The 13,234-nt window shown below is 60.9% G+C and overlaps 2 protein-coding genes across 11 annotated transcripts in view; one reads left to right on the top strand and one right to left on the bottom strand.

Annotated features, from left to right (window-relative positions):
- The first annotated feature begins 560 nt into the window (after positions 1-560).
- On the top strand, positions 561-3,402 carry KCNK7 (potassium two pore domain channel subfamily K member 7). The gene is made up of 3 exons (XM_040256283.1): positions 561-943; positions 2,421-2,819; positions 3,042-3,402. The coding sequence occupies exons 1-3, from the start codon at positions 625-627 to the stop codon at positions 3,245-3,247; spliced, it is 924 nt and encodes a 307-aa protein (XP_040112217.1). The 5' UTR covers positions 561-624; the 3' UTR covers positions 3,248-3,402.
- Positions 3,403-3,638: 236 nt separating this feature from the next.
- EHBP1L1 (EH domain binding protein 1 like 1) overlaps positions 3,639-13,234 on the bottom strand; it is a 16,016-nt gene continuing 6,420 nt past the window's right edge. For 4 of the 10 annotated variants that reach the window (XM_040256164.1, XM_040256162.1, XM_040256168.1 and 1 more), the window contains 11 exons: positions 12,254-12,436; positions 11,625-11,782; positions 11,482-11,530; positions 10,427-11,068; positions 6,448-6,517; positions 6,271-6,326; positions 6,050-6,173; positions 5,652-5,751; positions 4,512-4,585; positions 4,315-4,429; positions 3,639-4,174 (listed from right to left, as the gene is read on the bottom strand). In XM_040256164.1, the coding sequence (XP_040112098.1) occupies positions 4,075-4,174; positions 4,315-4,429; positions 4,512-4,585; positions 5,652-5,751; positions 6,050-6,173; positions 6,271-6,326; positions 6,448-6,517; positions 10,427-11,068; positions 11,482-11,530; positions 11,625-11,782; positions 12,254-12,436 (1,671 nt within the window). In that variant the 3' untranslated portion in view covers positions 3,639-4,074. Of the gene's footprint in view, positions 4,175-4,314; positions 4,430-4,511; positions 4,586-5,651; positions 5,752-6,049; positions 6,174-6,270; positions 6,327-6,447; positions 6,518-10,426; positions 11,069-11,481; positions 11,531-11,624; positions 11,783-12,253; positions 12,857-13,234 lie in introns of all 10 variants that reach the window. The other 6 variants (XM_040256171.1, XM_040256165.1, XM_040256170.1 and 3 more) reach the window with 3 other exon arrangements.

Below are 13,234 nucleotides of genomic sequence, written 5' to 3'. Positions count from 1 at the left end.
CAACCTCCTTCCCTCCTGGCCTGGCCTCTTCTCTTCCCCAGCTAACTGTCGCTCCCCGGAGGGAGCTTTTCAGGTGAAGTTCCCCTCCCCCAGAATGCTCTCCCAACATCCAGGGCGTTTCCTTCAGGGAGTTTATGACAATGTGAACTCGCCCTGCCTTCTTGCTAACAGGTTTCTCCTGGGAACGCCGGGAGGGCAGGGACCTGCCTCTGTCCTCTCCCCTAGTGTCCTCAGGGTCTAGGGACCTGCTGACCAGTGAATGGGTTCTGTGACTGGGTGAGCTCGTCCTCGCATGAACCACCACCGTGGGAAGGGAAGCTGGTCAATCGCCTTGCCTTCACCTGATCCTGACCGCCCACCACTCAACCACCCAGCTTTGGGGACCTGGGTGGAAAGCTTGTTGCCCCCAGAAACGGAGGAGTGACCCAGCTCCCTCCCAAGCCTGAGCCACCTCCTCGCCTGGCCCTCCTGGTCCCACTCACCCCAGCTCCATCCCAGGCTTCCTTCCCTCTCCAGCCACCCACGCAGCCCCTCCCCCCAGCCCCACCCTGCCCAGCCCCTCCCAGGTGCCTGTGGTGGAGAGTTGGCTCCCAGGGCACCTCTGGCGGACTCTGGTGGCATACCATGGGGGCTCTAAGGCCCTGGGCCCGATACTTGCTACTGGCTGTGACCCACCTACTGGCCCTGGGCCTTGGGGCCACAGTGCTCCAAGCGCTGGAGGGGCCTCCAACCCTTCGGCTGCAGGCCAACCTCAGGGCCGAGCTGGCCACCTTTCAGGCAGAGTTCGGGGCCTGCCTACCAGCTGGGGCGCTGGAAGAGCTGCTGGGCACCGCCCTGGTAGCCCAGGCCCATGGGGTTTCCAGCTTGGGCAATGGCTCCGAGGCCAGGAACTGGGATCTGCCCTCAGCCCTGCTCTTCACCGCCAGCCTCCTCACCACCACAGGTAAGGCAGCCAGCGGGGGGTGGCAGGAAGGCACTCTCAAGGCGGTCCCTACCTGGGGTTCCTGAGGGTGCAGCCCTCCCCCGGCCCCAAACTGCTAGGCAGAACCCAGGCCTCATTAGGCCTGTCATCAGGGCTTGGGCTCCCCCCACCAACACACCCCAACTGGTGCCTCAACTTCAGGTGCCAGAGGGGCGTGGCCTCCTCAGCCCCACCCCCAGGCAGCTGTGAGACCCAGGGGAGGTGCCCAGACCCCACAGGCCTGAGGCGAGACTGGGGAGCCTGTGCGGTGGGATGGATTCTTGGATGGAGGGAAATGGAGAGAACCCAGGGACCACCAACCCAGGAAGAGTGTTGGGGGAGGATGTTAGCTAATGAGACGTTAGCCCAGGCAAGAGGGCACAGAGACACGAAGAAATTCCTGGCAGAGGAAACAAGTGTGAAGGCCCAAAGCCTAGGAAGTGGGGGGCAGGGGGTGGGAGTGAGGTGTTTGCCCTGTAAAGTGTGTGAAATTCATTTATTTATCTAGGCTGCACCGGGTCTTAGTTGCAACACCCAGGAGGATCTTGGATCTTCATTCTGGTATCTTTAGTTGTGGCACGTGGGGTCTAGTTCCCTGACCAGGGATTGAACCCGGCCCCCTGCTTTGGGATCACGGAGTCTTAGTCATCAGACCACGAATGAAGTCCTGAGTATTTTTTGAAGTCCCATTTTCCATCTTCTTTTGGAGAAACTTGTAAACCTACTTTAGTTGAGCCAGAAGCCCCTGTTGGAGAACAGGGCCCGCCCTTGGGACTGCGTGCGTGCTCTTCAGCCCACCTCTGTCCCCACCACTCCCTTTTGGCTCACTTCTGACTCCTTGAGGCATCTGTGTTTTACAACCCTGGACCAGCTGATCCTGTTCCCCCAGCAGGCCTTGATCTTTCACCTCCCCTGCCTTTGCACACGCCTTTCCACCCTTGAAAAGCACACTGCCTCAAAAGCAACCCTTCATGTCTGGTGTCTTGACTGATTTTCCTGCTGGCCTCCCATCTGAACCTGAGCAGACTCAGGTTCCAGCACAGGGCCTGGCACCCAGGGTAACTTGATATGCCTTTGGGGAACGAATGAAAAACTGGGTAACATTTCACCTGGTGAACTGGGAAGTGTGGATCAAAGACAGACTGAGGAATCTCTCACGTCAGGCTGCCTCAGGGTAGGACGGCAGCTCTCAAAATTATCCCAGCTACAAGAGGCCTGAGGGGCACTCTTCTCTTTTCATCCTTTCATGTTCCACAACGTAAAAGAGTGACCCAGGGAGGTTCAGGGACTTGACCAAGACCCCCAGTGAACGAGGGGAAGAGCCCACAGAGAACGGGGCCTGAATAGTTCCGGCCGTGTTGGCCACCAGAGGGCAGCCTTCTGCAGGAGCGAGGCTCGGGGAAGTGGGCGCCAGCAGCCCCACCAGGGTCCCTATTACCCATGGCTCTCTCCTCTCCAGGTTTCAGCCACATGGCCCCGCTATCAGCTGGTGGAAAGGCCTTCTGTGTGGCCTATACGGCCCTGGGGCTGCCGGCCTCCTTAGCCCTTGTGGCTGCCCTGCGCCACTGCCTGGTGCCTCTGCTCAGCCGCCCCGGGGCCTGGGTAGCCACCCGCTGGCAGCTGACGCCGCCCAGGGCTGCGCTGCTGCAGGCGGTCGCACTGGGCCTGCTAGTGGTTGGTGTCTTCATGCTCCTGCCAGCACTGGTGCTGTGGGGTGTGCAGGGCGACTGCAGCCTGCTGGAGGCCATCTACTTCTGCTTCAGCTCCCTCAGCACCATCGGCCTGGGGGACCTGCTGCCGGGCCGCGGCAGGGGCTTGCATCCAGTGCTTTACCACCTCTGCCAGTTGGCGCTTCTGGGTGAGTCCAGCTGCTAAGGAGGATGGGGTGGTGAGGAGGAGAGGAGGGAAGAGGAGCCTGGACTACAACTCCCATAAGCCCCTGGGGGAGGCTGAGCCTGGCAGGTTGGAAGGCCCCTGCCCCAGGGCATGGTGCAGAGTCTTAGTTGGCAGTGGGACGAGAATTGTGTGGGAGAAGGTGGGTGGGAGTGTGAGAGCTGCCCTAGTAACCTCCCCTCCCCAGGTTACTTGCTCCTGGGGCTCCTGGCCATGCTGCTGACTGTGGAGACCTTCTCGGAGCTGCCCCAGGTCCGTGCCATGGTGAAGTTCTTCGGGTCCAGCGGCCCTGTGAACGCTGAGGACGAAGGTGCCATCCTAGGCCAGGACGAACTGGCTCTGAGCACCATGCCACCCTCAGCAGCGGCCCCAGCACAGGCCCCAGCTTGCTGACAGGTGTCGGTCATGGAGCTGCGCTCCTTTCAGGTGGAGAAGCCTGAGGAGGGAGCCCTAGGGAGTGGCTGGGGAAGGCTCCCGAGGAGGGAAGGGAAGGCGTGGATGTGAGAACCTCGGGAAATAATGTGTTAATTTAAAAAACAAGCAACACAGCCGGCTGTTCTCGTCTCTTCTTTCGAAACGGGACTTCCCTACAGCCATCAACAACCCAAACTGCATCATCCTTTAAAGGCAGAGGTCAGGCCTCTGGTCCTGCCTCGGCTGGCATCTGAAAACCTCCCCATTCCTGCACAGTCCCCGTGAGGATAGCAGACCGCCTTATCGGCCAAGGCCCCACCCCCTTCCGTCTATTGAAAGCCCCGGTCACCCTGAGAAAGCCCAGGCGCGCTGGCGTGGCCTTTTCCAACTTTATTGCTCGCTAGGAACAGGAAGGGGGGCGGGGTGTTGAGCGCGGCAGTTCACCAGCAGTCCCTCCCACCCCTGGAGCTCGCCAGCGGGGTCCGGCCATCGGGTACGGGCTCTGGGTGGGCACGGTTGGGACCCTCAGTCCACCACGAACACACACGCACACTCACTCACACGGACTAATAAATACGGCCCGGACGGCGCGGCCGCCCAGCCAGCCGCCCTCGTCCGTCGGGGCCCGAAAGGCCGCGCTTCCTTTCCCGGTAAAGGGTCACGGCGGCCCCTACTGGTCGCGCGCGGCACCAGGGAGGGTCCGGTCCTCCCAAGCGCAGGGCCAAAGCGGCGATCCGGCGCGGCGGCGAGAAAGGCTGCGGTCCGGGCGGACCGGGAGGGGCGAAGGCTTCTGGGCCCGCGCGGCCTCAGCTCAGCACGCAGCGTTCGCGCCGGCTCAGCTGCCGGCTCAGCTTGCGGCGCCGCTGCTCCAGGCCGCGCTCCAGGCGCTCATCCTCCTCCAGGGCGCTGGGAGGGAAGAGGTTCCGGTCAGCCCCAGCGGCGTCGGGGCCCACACGCTGGCCGCCGCCCGGGGCCCAGACCGAGCACTCCTCCTTGAGCCCCCACCAGCGCCTCCCCAGCTCCCGGCGCATCCCGGCCCCTCTCACGTCCGCTCCTTCTGGTCCAGGTTCCGGACCAGCTCGTCTCTCTGGTTCACCAGCGACACCAGCTCCTCCAGCAGGAGTTGCTCTCGGCGCTGCTGCGCAGCCGTTTTCAGCCAGTCTGCGAGCAGAGGAGACTGAGGGTCAGGAGGCGCCAGCCCCTGTCCCGTCCTGGTCCCCGGTCCCACGGCCCCATCTCCCACCTTCAATGGCCAGCATCCCCCGTAGCTCCCGACTCAGCAGCTCAAATCTCCGCTCCAAGTCCTGCTCTTCAATGCTGAGGGGTGGGGGGTGCCAGGTCAGGGAAAGGAGAATGGCCAGGAGTGTCCAGGGTTCTGACCACTCCCTGGCCCCCACCCACCTCACCATCAATTCCCACAAAGGCCATAGGCAGGCAGAGATATACCCCAGTCCCTGCTTGGAATTATCTCTTTCGTTTCTGATTTTTTTTAAGCAGCATATAGGATCTTAGTTCCCCCACCAGGGATATGGAACCTGCACACCTTGGTGGAAGCAGGGAGTCTTAACCACTGGACGGCCAGGGAAGTACCTCTTCTGTTTCAACTGTTCCCCATCATATCGTCTCCCCCCCCCCACCCCTTTAAAAAAAATAAGAAACAACTCAGGATTGTTTGGATGAATATTACTCATAAATGACAAATATTAGACTAAAATTTATTCTGAAAAATGACCCAAGATGCAAAAAGGAGGCTAAACCACCTTCACCATGCAGGACTGTAAAGGCAATGATGCCCGGGGAATTGCTTCTGACCCCACTCAGGAACCCAACTCAGCTGTCTCTAGGCCTCAGTGTTCCTTACTGTAAAGGAACGGGGTCAAACAGGGGCACTCAGCAGTGACCTGCCACAGTTTTCTTTAGGCCTCGATTTTCTCATTCATAAAAATAGTACCAATTTAAGAAGTATACACTTTACACAGGAAATTATGAAAAAACATTAAGACAGCTGAGCAATTTCTCAAAAAAAAAAAAAAGGAAGGAAAGAAACCACAACTTTGTAGAAAGAAAAAAGCAGTGAAGAGTTCTAATCAAGGTAATTAAGTCTGCATTTGCACACTAGTGGTAAAAAATCCCTCCTGCCAATGCAGAACACATAAAAAACACAGGTTCGCTCCCTGGATCAGGAAGAACCCCTGGAGCAGGGCATGGCAGTCCACTCCAGTATTCTTGCCTGGAGAATCCCATGGACAGAGGAGCCTGGCAGGCTACAGTCCATGGGGTCGAAAAGAGTCAAACAGGACTGAAGCAACTTAGCACGCACACACTGCTCTGCCAGCCCTGGGTAGGCAGAGGCAGGGCCTGAGTGGGGAGGACCAGCACTCACAGCAGCTGCAGCTGGTCCTGCCTCCGGATGAGAGCGTTCTTCTTGTTGACCAGAGTGAACCACTCCTGGATCAGTACCTCCTCCTGCAGCCTGTCGGTACCTGAATCAGGCCAGGACAGTCACCAGGCCAGCCCCTGACCCCTATGTCAGGAGCAGGGAGGTGGCGGCAGGGGGTAGGGTGGGGGTGGGGCGTGGTTTCCCTCGAGTATCCCAGAAACCAGAGCTGTGTGCCCCCAGCAAGCTGCTTCTGGGCTGCAGGCCTCAGCGTGCCCAGCTGTAAATGGGGATGGTGACCCCAGCCTCCATCCTCCCAACTCCTCCCAGGGTCAGAAAGAGCTGCAGAGCGGGCCAGATGCGGTGGCATGTGCTGGCGGGTAGACTCCGGACGCCTGTCCCACCTGACTCCATGAGGCTCCTTAGCTGCTTCTCCACCTCGGCTGCCCGCCCATCTATCTGCCTCTGTTCCTGTTCCAAGGCCTGAAGCTCCGCGCACACGTACTGACTTGTGTCCTGGAACCGTTGCTGGGGTGCAAAGTGGAGGCAAGAGACAGGGTGGGTTTGGCCCAGGCCCTGCCTAGGAAGCCCACCCATCAGCTCCTCCCACTTCAGCCCTCCTTACCAGCCCAGCATCCTCCCCTGGGCTTGGGGGCGGTTCTTCCGCCGGAGGAGTCCCACCTGCGGACAGAGACCAGGCTGAGAGACCCCATAACTGACAGCAGCCCCCAGAGGGGCCCCAGCTCAGGATCTGTGAGCCGGCTGACTTGAGCTGAGTCACCACCCCTTCAAAGCTACTCACCAGAGGGCTGCTGTGGGGCTGAGGCTGCGGGAAGGCCAGGGGCAGGGCTGGGGTCAGGGCTCGTGCCTTCCTGTGGAGGAAGAGGCCAGTAAGGGCTTGGAGGGGCTCCCCTGACAACAGGCCCAGGGGCCAGCCAGAGCCACACTCACATGGGGAGGAGGGGCCTCCCTGCCCCAGCAGCTTCTCAGTCCAGCACATACAGAACCCCACCTCCACCCCTTCAGGAGAAGCACCTCCTAGAGCGAAGGCTGTGGCCTTCACCACCCCGGGCCCTGTGGTCGGGCCAGTCCACTCCCGCTGGCCGCTGGCCGAGCCTCCCAGCCCCCGTTCCTGGGGCCCTACAGGGCTTTTGTGAGTCGGAGGTGAAAGGCTGTGAGGGGCGCAGCTGGGGCCTCTCCTTCCCCCGCCCGCCCCCTCCTCCGTGGAGCTGTCTCAGGCCTCCTCAGACTCCGTCACCTAGCGCCAGCATCTCCCATCACGGCCGGGGCCCCACACAGGCCAAACGTGGCCATCGTGAGCCAGCGCCTCCATCTCCTGGCCAAAAGGGGGTCCCCCTCCCGCCTTCTCAACCCCCTCCCCTGAAGGATGTGTCACATGACCGTCAGAACAGGACAGGCGGCTGGACCAACTGATTTTAGCCCAGAAGGGCAGCTGGCCCCTCAGGTGCCCTGCCCCAGCAACTTGCTGGCACTTGCAGCCCTGGGGGCCCCCAACTTTCAGCTCAGCTGATAGCCTGGCCTCCTTGAGGGCTCCTGATCTGGCCAGCTTTCCAAGTCACAAGGTGAGGAGAAAGCGCTGAGCCACCCCGCTGTCCACCTGACCCGGCACCTCTCTGAGACACAGCCCTGGAAGTGCCCTGCTCAGGGGACATCCTCTCTGGTCTGGGCAGGTGGCAGCCTCTTTACCAGCTGCCCCCTCCCTGCCACATGCTCTGCCTGCTGACTTTACCCTCAGGCCACAACTGAGGGGGGTCTCCCTAAACCTTCACCCCAATAGTGTCAGTCTCCTCACTCATCTTCTCAGTCCCCAGTCTCACTGCCAAGGCCTGTTGGCAGTTCCAACAGTAACTCCTACTGCCCCGGACCCCATCCAGACACCACCCTCCAGCCCCAGTGGTGGACTTTCACTTCCCCAAATTGTTTCCTCAGCCTGGAGCAGCCTCTCTCTTGGGCGGCTGGATGGCAACTCACCCTTCATGACCCAACTCAGCCCCACCTCCTCCAGAAGCTCCGTCACCCGCCTTCTTCCTCCCTCCCTGACTTTCATGCCCCCTGAAGCCTCCTCAATCCCCACCACGGCCCCCAGGGCCTCTCCCATTACAGCTCCAACCCCACTCCCACCCCGCCATGGCTGCTGGCTACTCCTGTCTCCTTAGGCAGAGGCTGGGGTCCAGAGGACACACTCAGGGCGCAGCGCGTACCAGTAATGGCGAGATGGGCATCAAGCATCTGTCTGTGTGTTGGATGCGGTGGGAGCCCTGACTCATTTCATCTTCCCATCAGCACTGTGAGGCAGGGACCCTTACCTTCCCCATTTTACAGATGAGGAAACTAAGGGTCAGAGATGACACTCAAACAGGGCCTGGCTTGGGCCCCACTGTCTAATCCAACAGTCTGTTCCCAAGCTTGGCCACCACTTTGCTGTCTGCCTCTGGGCCAGTCATAGCTACCAGGCCTGTTTGTGTCCTTATACGTAAAGGACATACAAGCCCCAGGGGGGTTGCAGGGCTCCAGACAGGCATGTGAGGAAAAAACACAGTTTCCCCCCCCTTTTTTTGACAACACCCTGCAGTGGTCCCTCAAAACCACTTTGCAAAAAAACTTTCATGTCTTTGCTTCCCATCTTCAGGAAAAGAGCACAGAGATGTGGCTTGTCCAAGGTCACGCAGCCAGTGCAGACTGCTGGGCCCAGTAGAGGGCGCCATTGGAGAGTTCCGTCTCAGTGGACCTGGGGGTTCACACCCGGGACCAACTCCCTTTACACTTCATATCCCTGAGCCTGGAATTCCTACTTGCAAAATGGGGAAACGGTTGCCCCCCAGAAGGGGCACTGTAGGAGTCGGTGAGGAGTTGATGAGGGGTTGTAGAGGCGGGGCAGGCCAGGAAGGAAGCAAGTGCTCAACCAGCAGGGCAGGCAGAGGCGGGAAAGTGGAGAAACCCCAACCTCAGCAGCAACTGAGCTTACTCACAGCTGCTCTGATGGGAATTCCAACACTTCCTCACGTCTGACCCAAATTCCCCTTTCTACAGCCTCCTGTGTGGCCCCCTCCTCCAGAAAGCCCTTGTAGAGCCACACCAGAGGCATTTGGGCCTCCTGGCTTCAGCCTCGCCCCAGCTTCAAGCTGCCTGACTCCATCCTATCCAGGGGCAGGCCCCACCTCCTCTACAGCATGCACGGGGTGGGGGATGGGAGTGGCCAAGAAGGAGGCAGGCTCCCGCAGCCCCTGAGTCAAATATCTTCCTGGGACAAGGGCTGGAGAGGGGGCCTGGCTTGGAAGGACCAGACACTGGGACTTGGGCCCAGAAAAATCGAGCTTTCCTTTTTTCTTTTTCCACTGCTCATGGATGTGTATTTTAATAAGAATAATTGTGTCCAAATACAACAGGAGTTTTTCATCTCTCAAGTACAATGTAATAGAGCCTTCCCTTTTAAGATATAAAGAGCCATTGATGCACACTGAGGGGGCTTTGGCCACAGGCCAACACAGCCCAGGATAGCTGTCCAGCACAGCTCCTCTCGGTGTCTCTGACGCTCTCCCTGTTTCTCATTCATAGAGTGTCAATGCTGCACCTCCAACCCAACACTCAGGGCTCCTGCTCTCCAGGCCAGCCTCATCGCTGCCCGTGGGAGGTGACCTTACAGGAGGTGTCCTTAAGGGAGGTGACCGGCAGTTCCCTAAGTAAGACCCAAGCTTTCCTGCAACCACACTTTTACTTGTGAGGTCCCACCTCTTGAGAACCACCCCTCGGATTCTTCACCTGGGAAAAGCTGCCCATTTTATTAGCCTGGCTCAAGTGGCTACTTCTTCCAAAAAGCCTTTCCCAGTTTGTTCCCTCTTTTCCTTAGAACTCAGGGGTCATCCCTGGGCAGCCGAAGGCTTGTAGCAGCCTGACAGAGCTGCCCCTGCTGTCCAGGATGGTGCTGCTGGAGAGTCCAGGGCCTGGACGTTGGCAGCTGTGAGTCCCTGAGCAAACCCTTGACCCCTCTGGAACAGTCTCCCTTTTAGTGTAGTGACCACAAGATTCCCTGGTGGCTCAGTTGGTAAAGAATCCTCCTGCAAGGCAGGAGACCCGGGTTCCATCCCCGAGTTGAGAAGATCCCCTGGAGAAGGGAATGGCAACCCACTCCAGTAATCTTGCCTGGGAAATCTCATGGACAGAGGAGTCTGGCGGGTTACAGTCCATGGGGTAACAAACAGAGTCAGACACAACTGAGCAACTAAACCACCACTGCAAGACACCCTGGGAAGCTGACCTGAGACCTGCAAGGGATGGGGGGACACGGGCACCCACCAGGGTCCCCCATCTCCAACTCTCCCTCATCAGGATGGAGAGGAAACTGGTCTCCAGCGTCTGGAGTTAAAGATCCAAGTCGGGAGAGTCTTGGAGCAGGGAGGCCCTGGAGAGCTCCCTTGAGTACAGAAACCCTGTTCCCGGCCTACAGGGAGGTGGTGGGCACCTCCAGCCAAGGAAATGCCCCAGCCCACTTGACAGCTGATGAAGAGCCTGCGCTGAGGGCTGACTCCCGGAGCCTTCTGGGAACCTCCTATTACAGCCTGACTCCACTAGTGCCATCTCAAGGCTGGCAGCAAAAGCCAGCGGCTCTGGGCCGGACAGGTCTTGGGCATGGGCGCCCCTGTTGAGGAGCTCGCAGGGGACTCCTCCGTGGCACCGGTGCCTCGGCGTGCAGCAGAGGCAGGTCGCCCCTCACCCCCGCGCCGCCTCGCTCTCCCGACCCCGCGCCGCTGGAGGGCACTCACCGCCGCCGCTCCCGCCGCTCCGGAGTCGGGCTCGTCCCCGGAGAAGGAGCTGCTGTTCCGGAGCCGCGAGCGCCTCTTCTTCAGCAGGTCTGCGTCGCGCACGTGCGAGAAGGAGCCGTGCGCGCGGGGCGGGGGCACCGGCCCGGCCTCCGCGTTGACCGACGGCCGCCGCAGCCTCACGCCGCCCGCGGCGCCCGGCGCCCCCACCCCGTTCACCAGCCCCTCTGCTGGGGGCACGGACGCCCGGGCTCCGGGGCCGTCGGCCGGGGCCTCGGCGGAGCGCGCCTCCTGGGCGGCTACGGCCCCGCGGTCCTTGGAGGCCGCCTCGGGGGCCGCCGCGTCCACGCGGGTCGCGGCCTCCTGGGGCTGCTGGGGCGCCTCGGCCCGGTGCTCGCGCAGCCGCTGCGCCAGGCCCCCGGTGTCCAGGTCGCCGGGCGGGCTCGGCTGGGCGCTGGCCACGCGGTACGTGCCCGCGCCGCCACCGCCCTCCAGCTGCACCAGCTGCAGCTCCTGCCCCGTGCAGAAGGCGCGGATCTGGCACAGGTAGGTCATGACGATCAGCTTGTCGGGCACCGACAGCAGCACCATGTCTGCCGGCTCCAGCAGCCGCGACACGCCCAGGGCCGCGAAGCCATCGAAGGCCTAGGGAGCGTGCGGGAGGGTTACCCGGCGACTCGGCCGCCCCGCCCCGGCCCGCCGCGGGGGTCCCCGCGACTGGCACGCCCGGGTTTGCCCGCAGCGCCCTCGCCCTCTTATTGGGAGAAATCTAGCAACAGGATCCGCCCCCGCGTTACCCAGCAACAGCACACCAAAAGGGTGATTTCAGGGAAAACCATCTGGTGGAAATATGCTTTAAAACAAAAACGTAACTGAACTCAGAAAAACGAATAGTTTAAAGACCAAAAGGGTAATAAGTGGCAGAACTTCCAAAAGCCACTGCTGGGGCCCTGAAGCCCACAGATTACTCTCCTACACACAGTCAGGATCCCAGATCTCAGCTTGGGCCTGGCCCGGGACCCTTTTTCCCTCCAAGCACCAGCCCTGCCCCTTCTCACCTGCTTGTTGTTCTGTTTGATGTTCAGGGGGTCAAGGGAGGCAAAGTCTCTGCAGGGAGAGCACTGATCAGAGGCTGGATTCCCGCCATCCTCCCCTCCTCCACAGGCTTCCCCATTCACTGCCACCCGCTCCAGCCGCTCACATCTTGTCTGGGTAGAATCGGTGCAGGATGGCACAGAAGGCCAAACCGTTGCGCCAGGACGTGGTGAAGTTGGTGATGCGCACACCGCGGTAGCCGGCAGTGACTTCCTGGCACCACTCCAGCAGGGACTGGCTGAAGCTGACCTGGGCAGGTGGTGCCTAGGGACACAGGGATGGGCTCAGGGAATGCGGACGTGGGACCTGCGCCCTCTGTCCCTTGGGCATAAAACAGCTCCAGCTCTGCGTCTGCAGGAGTCACCGCACACCACTGGCCAGGGCCTTAGCATCAGGCAAAGGGGTTTCCAGCTCCAGGGTTATCTATCAAGGTCACCTAAAAGGTCAGTGGCCCCCAGGCAAGAACAGAAGTCACCAGCAGCCACACCTCCAGGTCAGCGCCCTCGGGGGGGTGGGAGCTTTGAGGGGGTGGGAGTCCTACTCCATGCAGCCCAGGGAAGAGAGGGTAGGGGAGCCAGGGCATCCTGAGAGGGGAGGGGGCGAGGGGCTCCTGGAAGCTGAGCCCCTGTCCCACCCCACCCCAGTCGGCCAGGTGGGTCCATGCAGAGCCGCCGTTCGCTCAGCCCAGGTTAGTGGGAAGCAGCAGACTGGGCCCTCGGCGGCCCCCATCCCTACCTGGCTGCCCAGCAGCCTCCTGTCCTCTTCAGGCTCCTCTGGGGAAGAGGCCCCGGAGGGCCTGGACACCTCAGCCCCTGCCCCACTGGCCACCTGCACCTCCATCAGGCTGGCCTCTGGGAGGTTTCCCTCAGCTTCTTTTCCCTTCTCGGCTCCTGAGACCCCAGCCTCTGCTTCCTGGGCCTCAAAAATACCAGATGGGTTCTCTGAAGCCCCTGAAACTTCCATCTCTGCTTCCTTGGCCCCCCAAACCCCAGACTTGGCCTCTGAAACCCCCCAAATCCCAGTCTCCGCCTCCTGGCCCCTTGAAACTGTAGCTTCTGCCTCTATTCCCTGGGATTCTAAAACTTCATGCTTTATGACTGGGATCCCTAAAGCCTCATATTTGAGGGTCTCCCCAAGTCCAGTCTCTGCCTCCTGGACCCCGGAAGTCCAAGCCTTTCCCTTCTCTGCCTCTAAAACTGTAGTTTCTGTCTGCTGATTCCCTAGTCCCTCAGCCTCTGCCATTCCAGCCTCTGACCCTGAGAACCCTGAGCCCCCCACCTCCGTCTCCCGGGTCCTCAGGGTCTCAGTGTCCATCTCTGGGGCCCCTGAGCCCCCTACCTCTGTCTCTCGGGTCCTCAGGGTCTCAGTGTCCATCTCTGGGGCCCCTGAGCCCCCCACCTCTGTCTCCCGGGTCCTCAGGGTCTCAGTCTCCATCTCTGGGGCCCCTGAGCCCCCCACCTCTGTCTCCCGGGTCCTCAGGGTCTCAGTCTCCATCTCTGGGGCCCCTGAGCCCCCCACCTCTGTCTCCCGGGTCCTCAGGGTCTCAGTCTCCATCTCTGGGGCCCCTGAGCCCCCCACCTCTGTCTCTCGGGTCCTCAGGGTCTCAGTGTCCATCTCTGGGGCCCCTGAGCCCCCTACCTCTGTCTCCCGGGTCCTCAGGGTCTCAGTGTCCATCTCTGGGGCCCCTGAGCCCCCCACCTCTGTCTCCCGGGTCCT

Source organism: Oryx dammah, unplaced genomic scaffold (assembly GCF_014754425.2).
Source record: "Oryx dammah isolate SB20612 unplaced genomic scaffold, SCBI_Odam_1.1 HiC_scaffold_15, whole genome shotgun sequence".
In the NCBI taxonomy this organism is placed as follows: Eukaryota; Metazoa; Chordata; class Mammalia; order Artiodactyla; family Bovidae; genus Oryx; species Oryx dammah.
The sequence above is the reverse complement of the archived record's forward strand: the minus strand, read 5'-3'. Positions and strand labels throughout refer to the sequence as shown.

Bases quoted from the DNA above. Each gene is read 5' to 3' on its own strand.
- KCNK7 (XM_040256283.1), top strand. From the start codon at position 625: ATGGGGGCTCTAAGGCCCTGGGCCCGATACTTGCTACTGGCTGTGACC. The intron at 944-2,420 runs GTAAGGCAGCCA...TCTCCTCTCCAG, and splicing joins CAGCCTCCTCACCACCACAG to GTTTCAGCCACATGGCCCCG. The intron at 2,820-3,041 runs GTGAGTCCAGCT...TCCCCTCCCCAG, and splicing joins CTGCCAGTTGGCGCTTCTGG to GTTACTTGCTCCTGGGGCTC.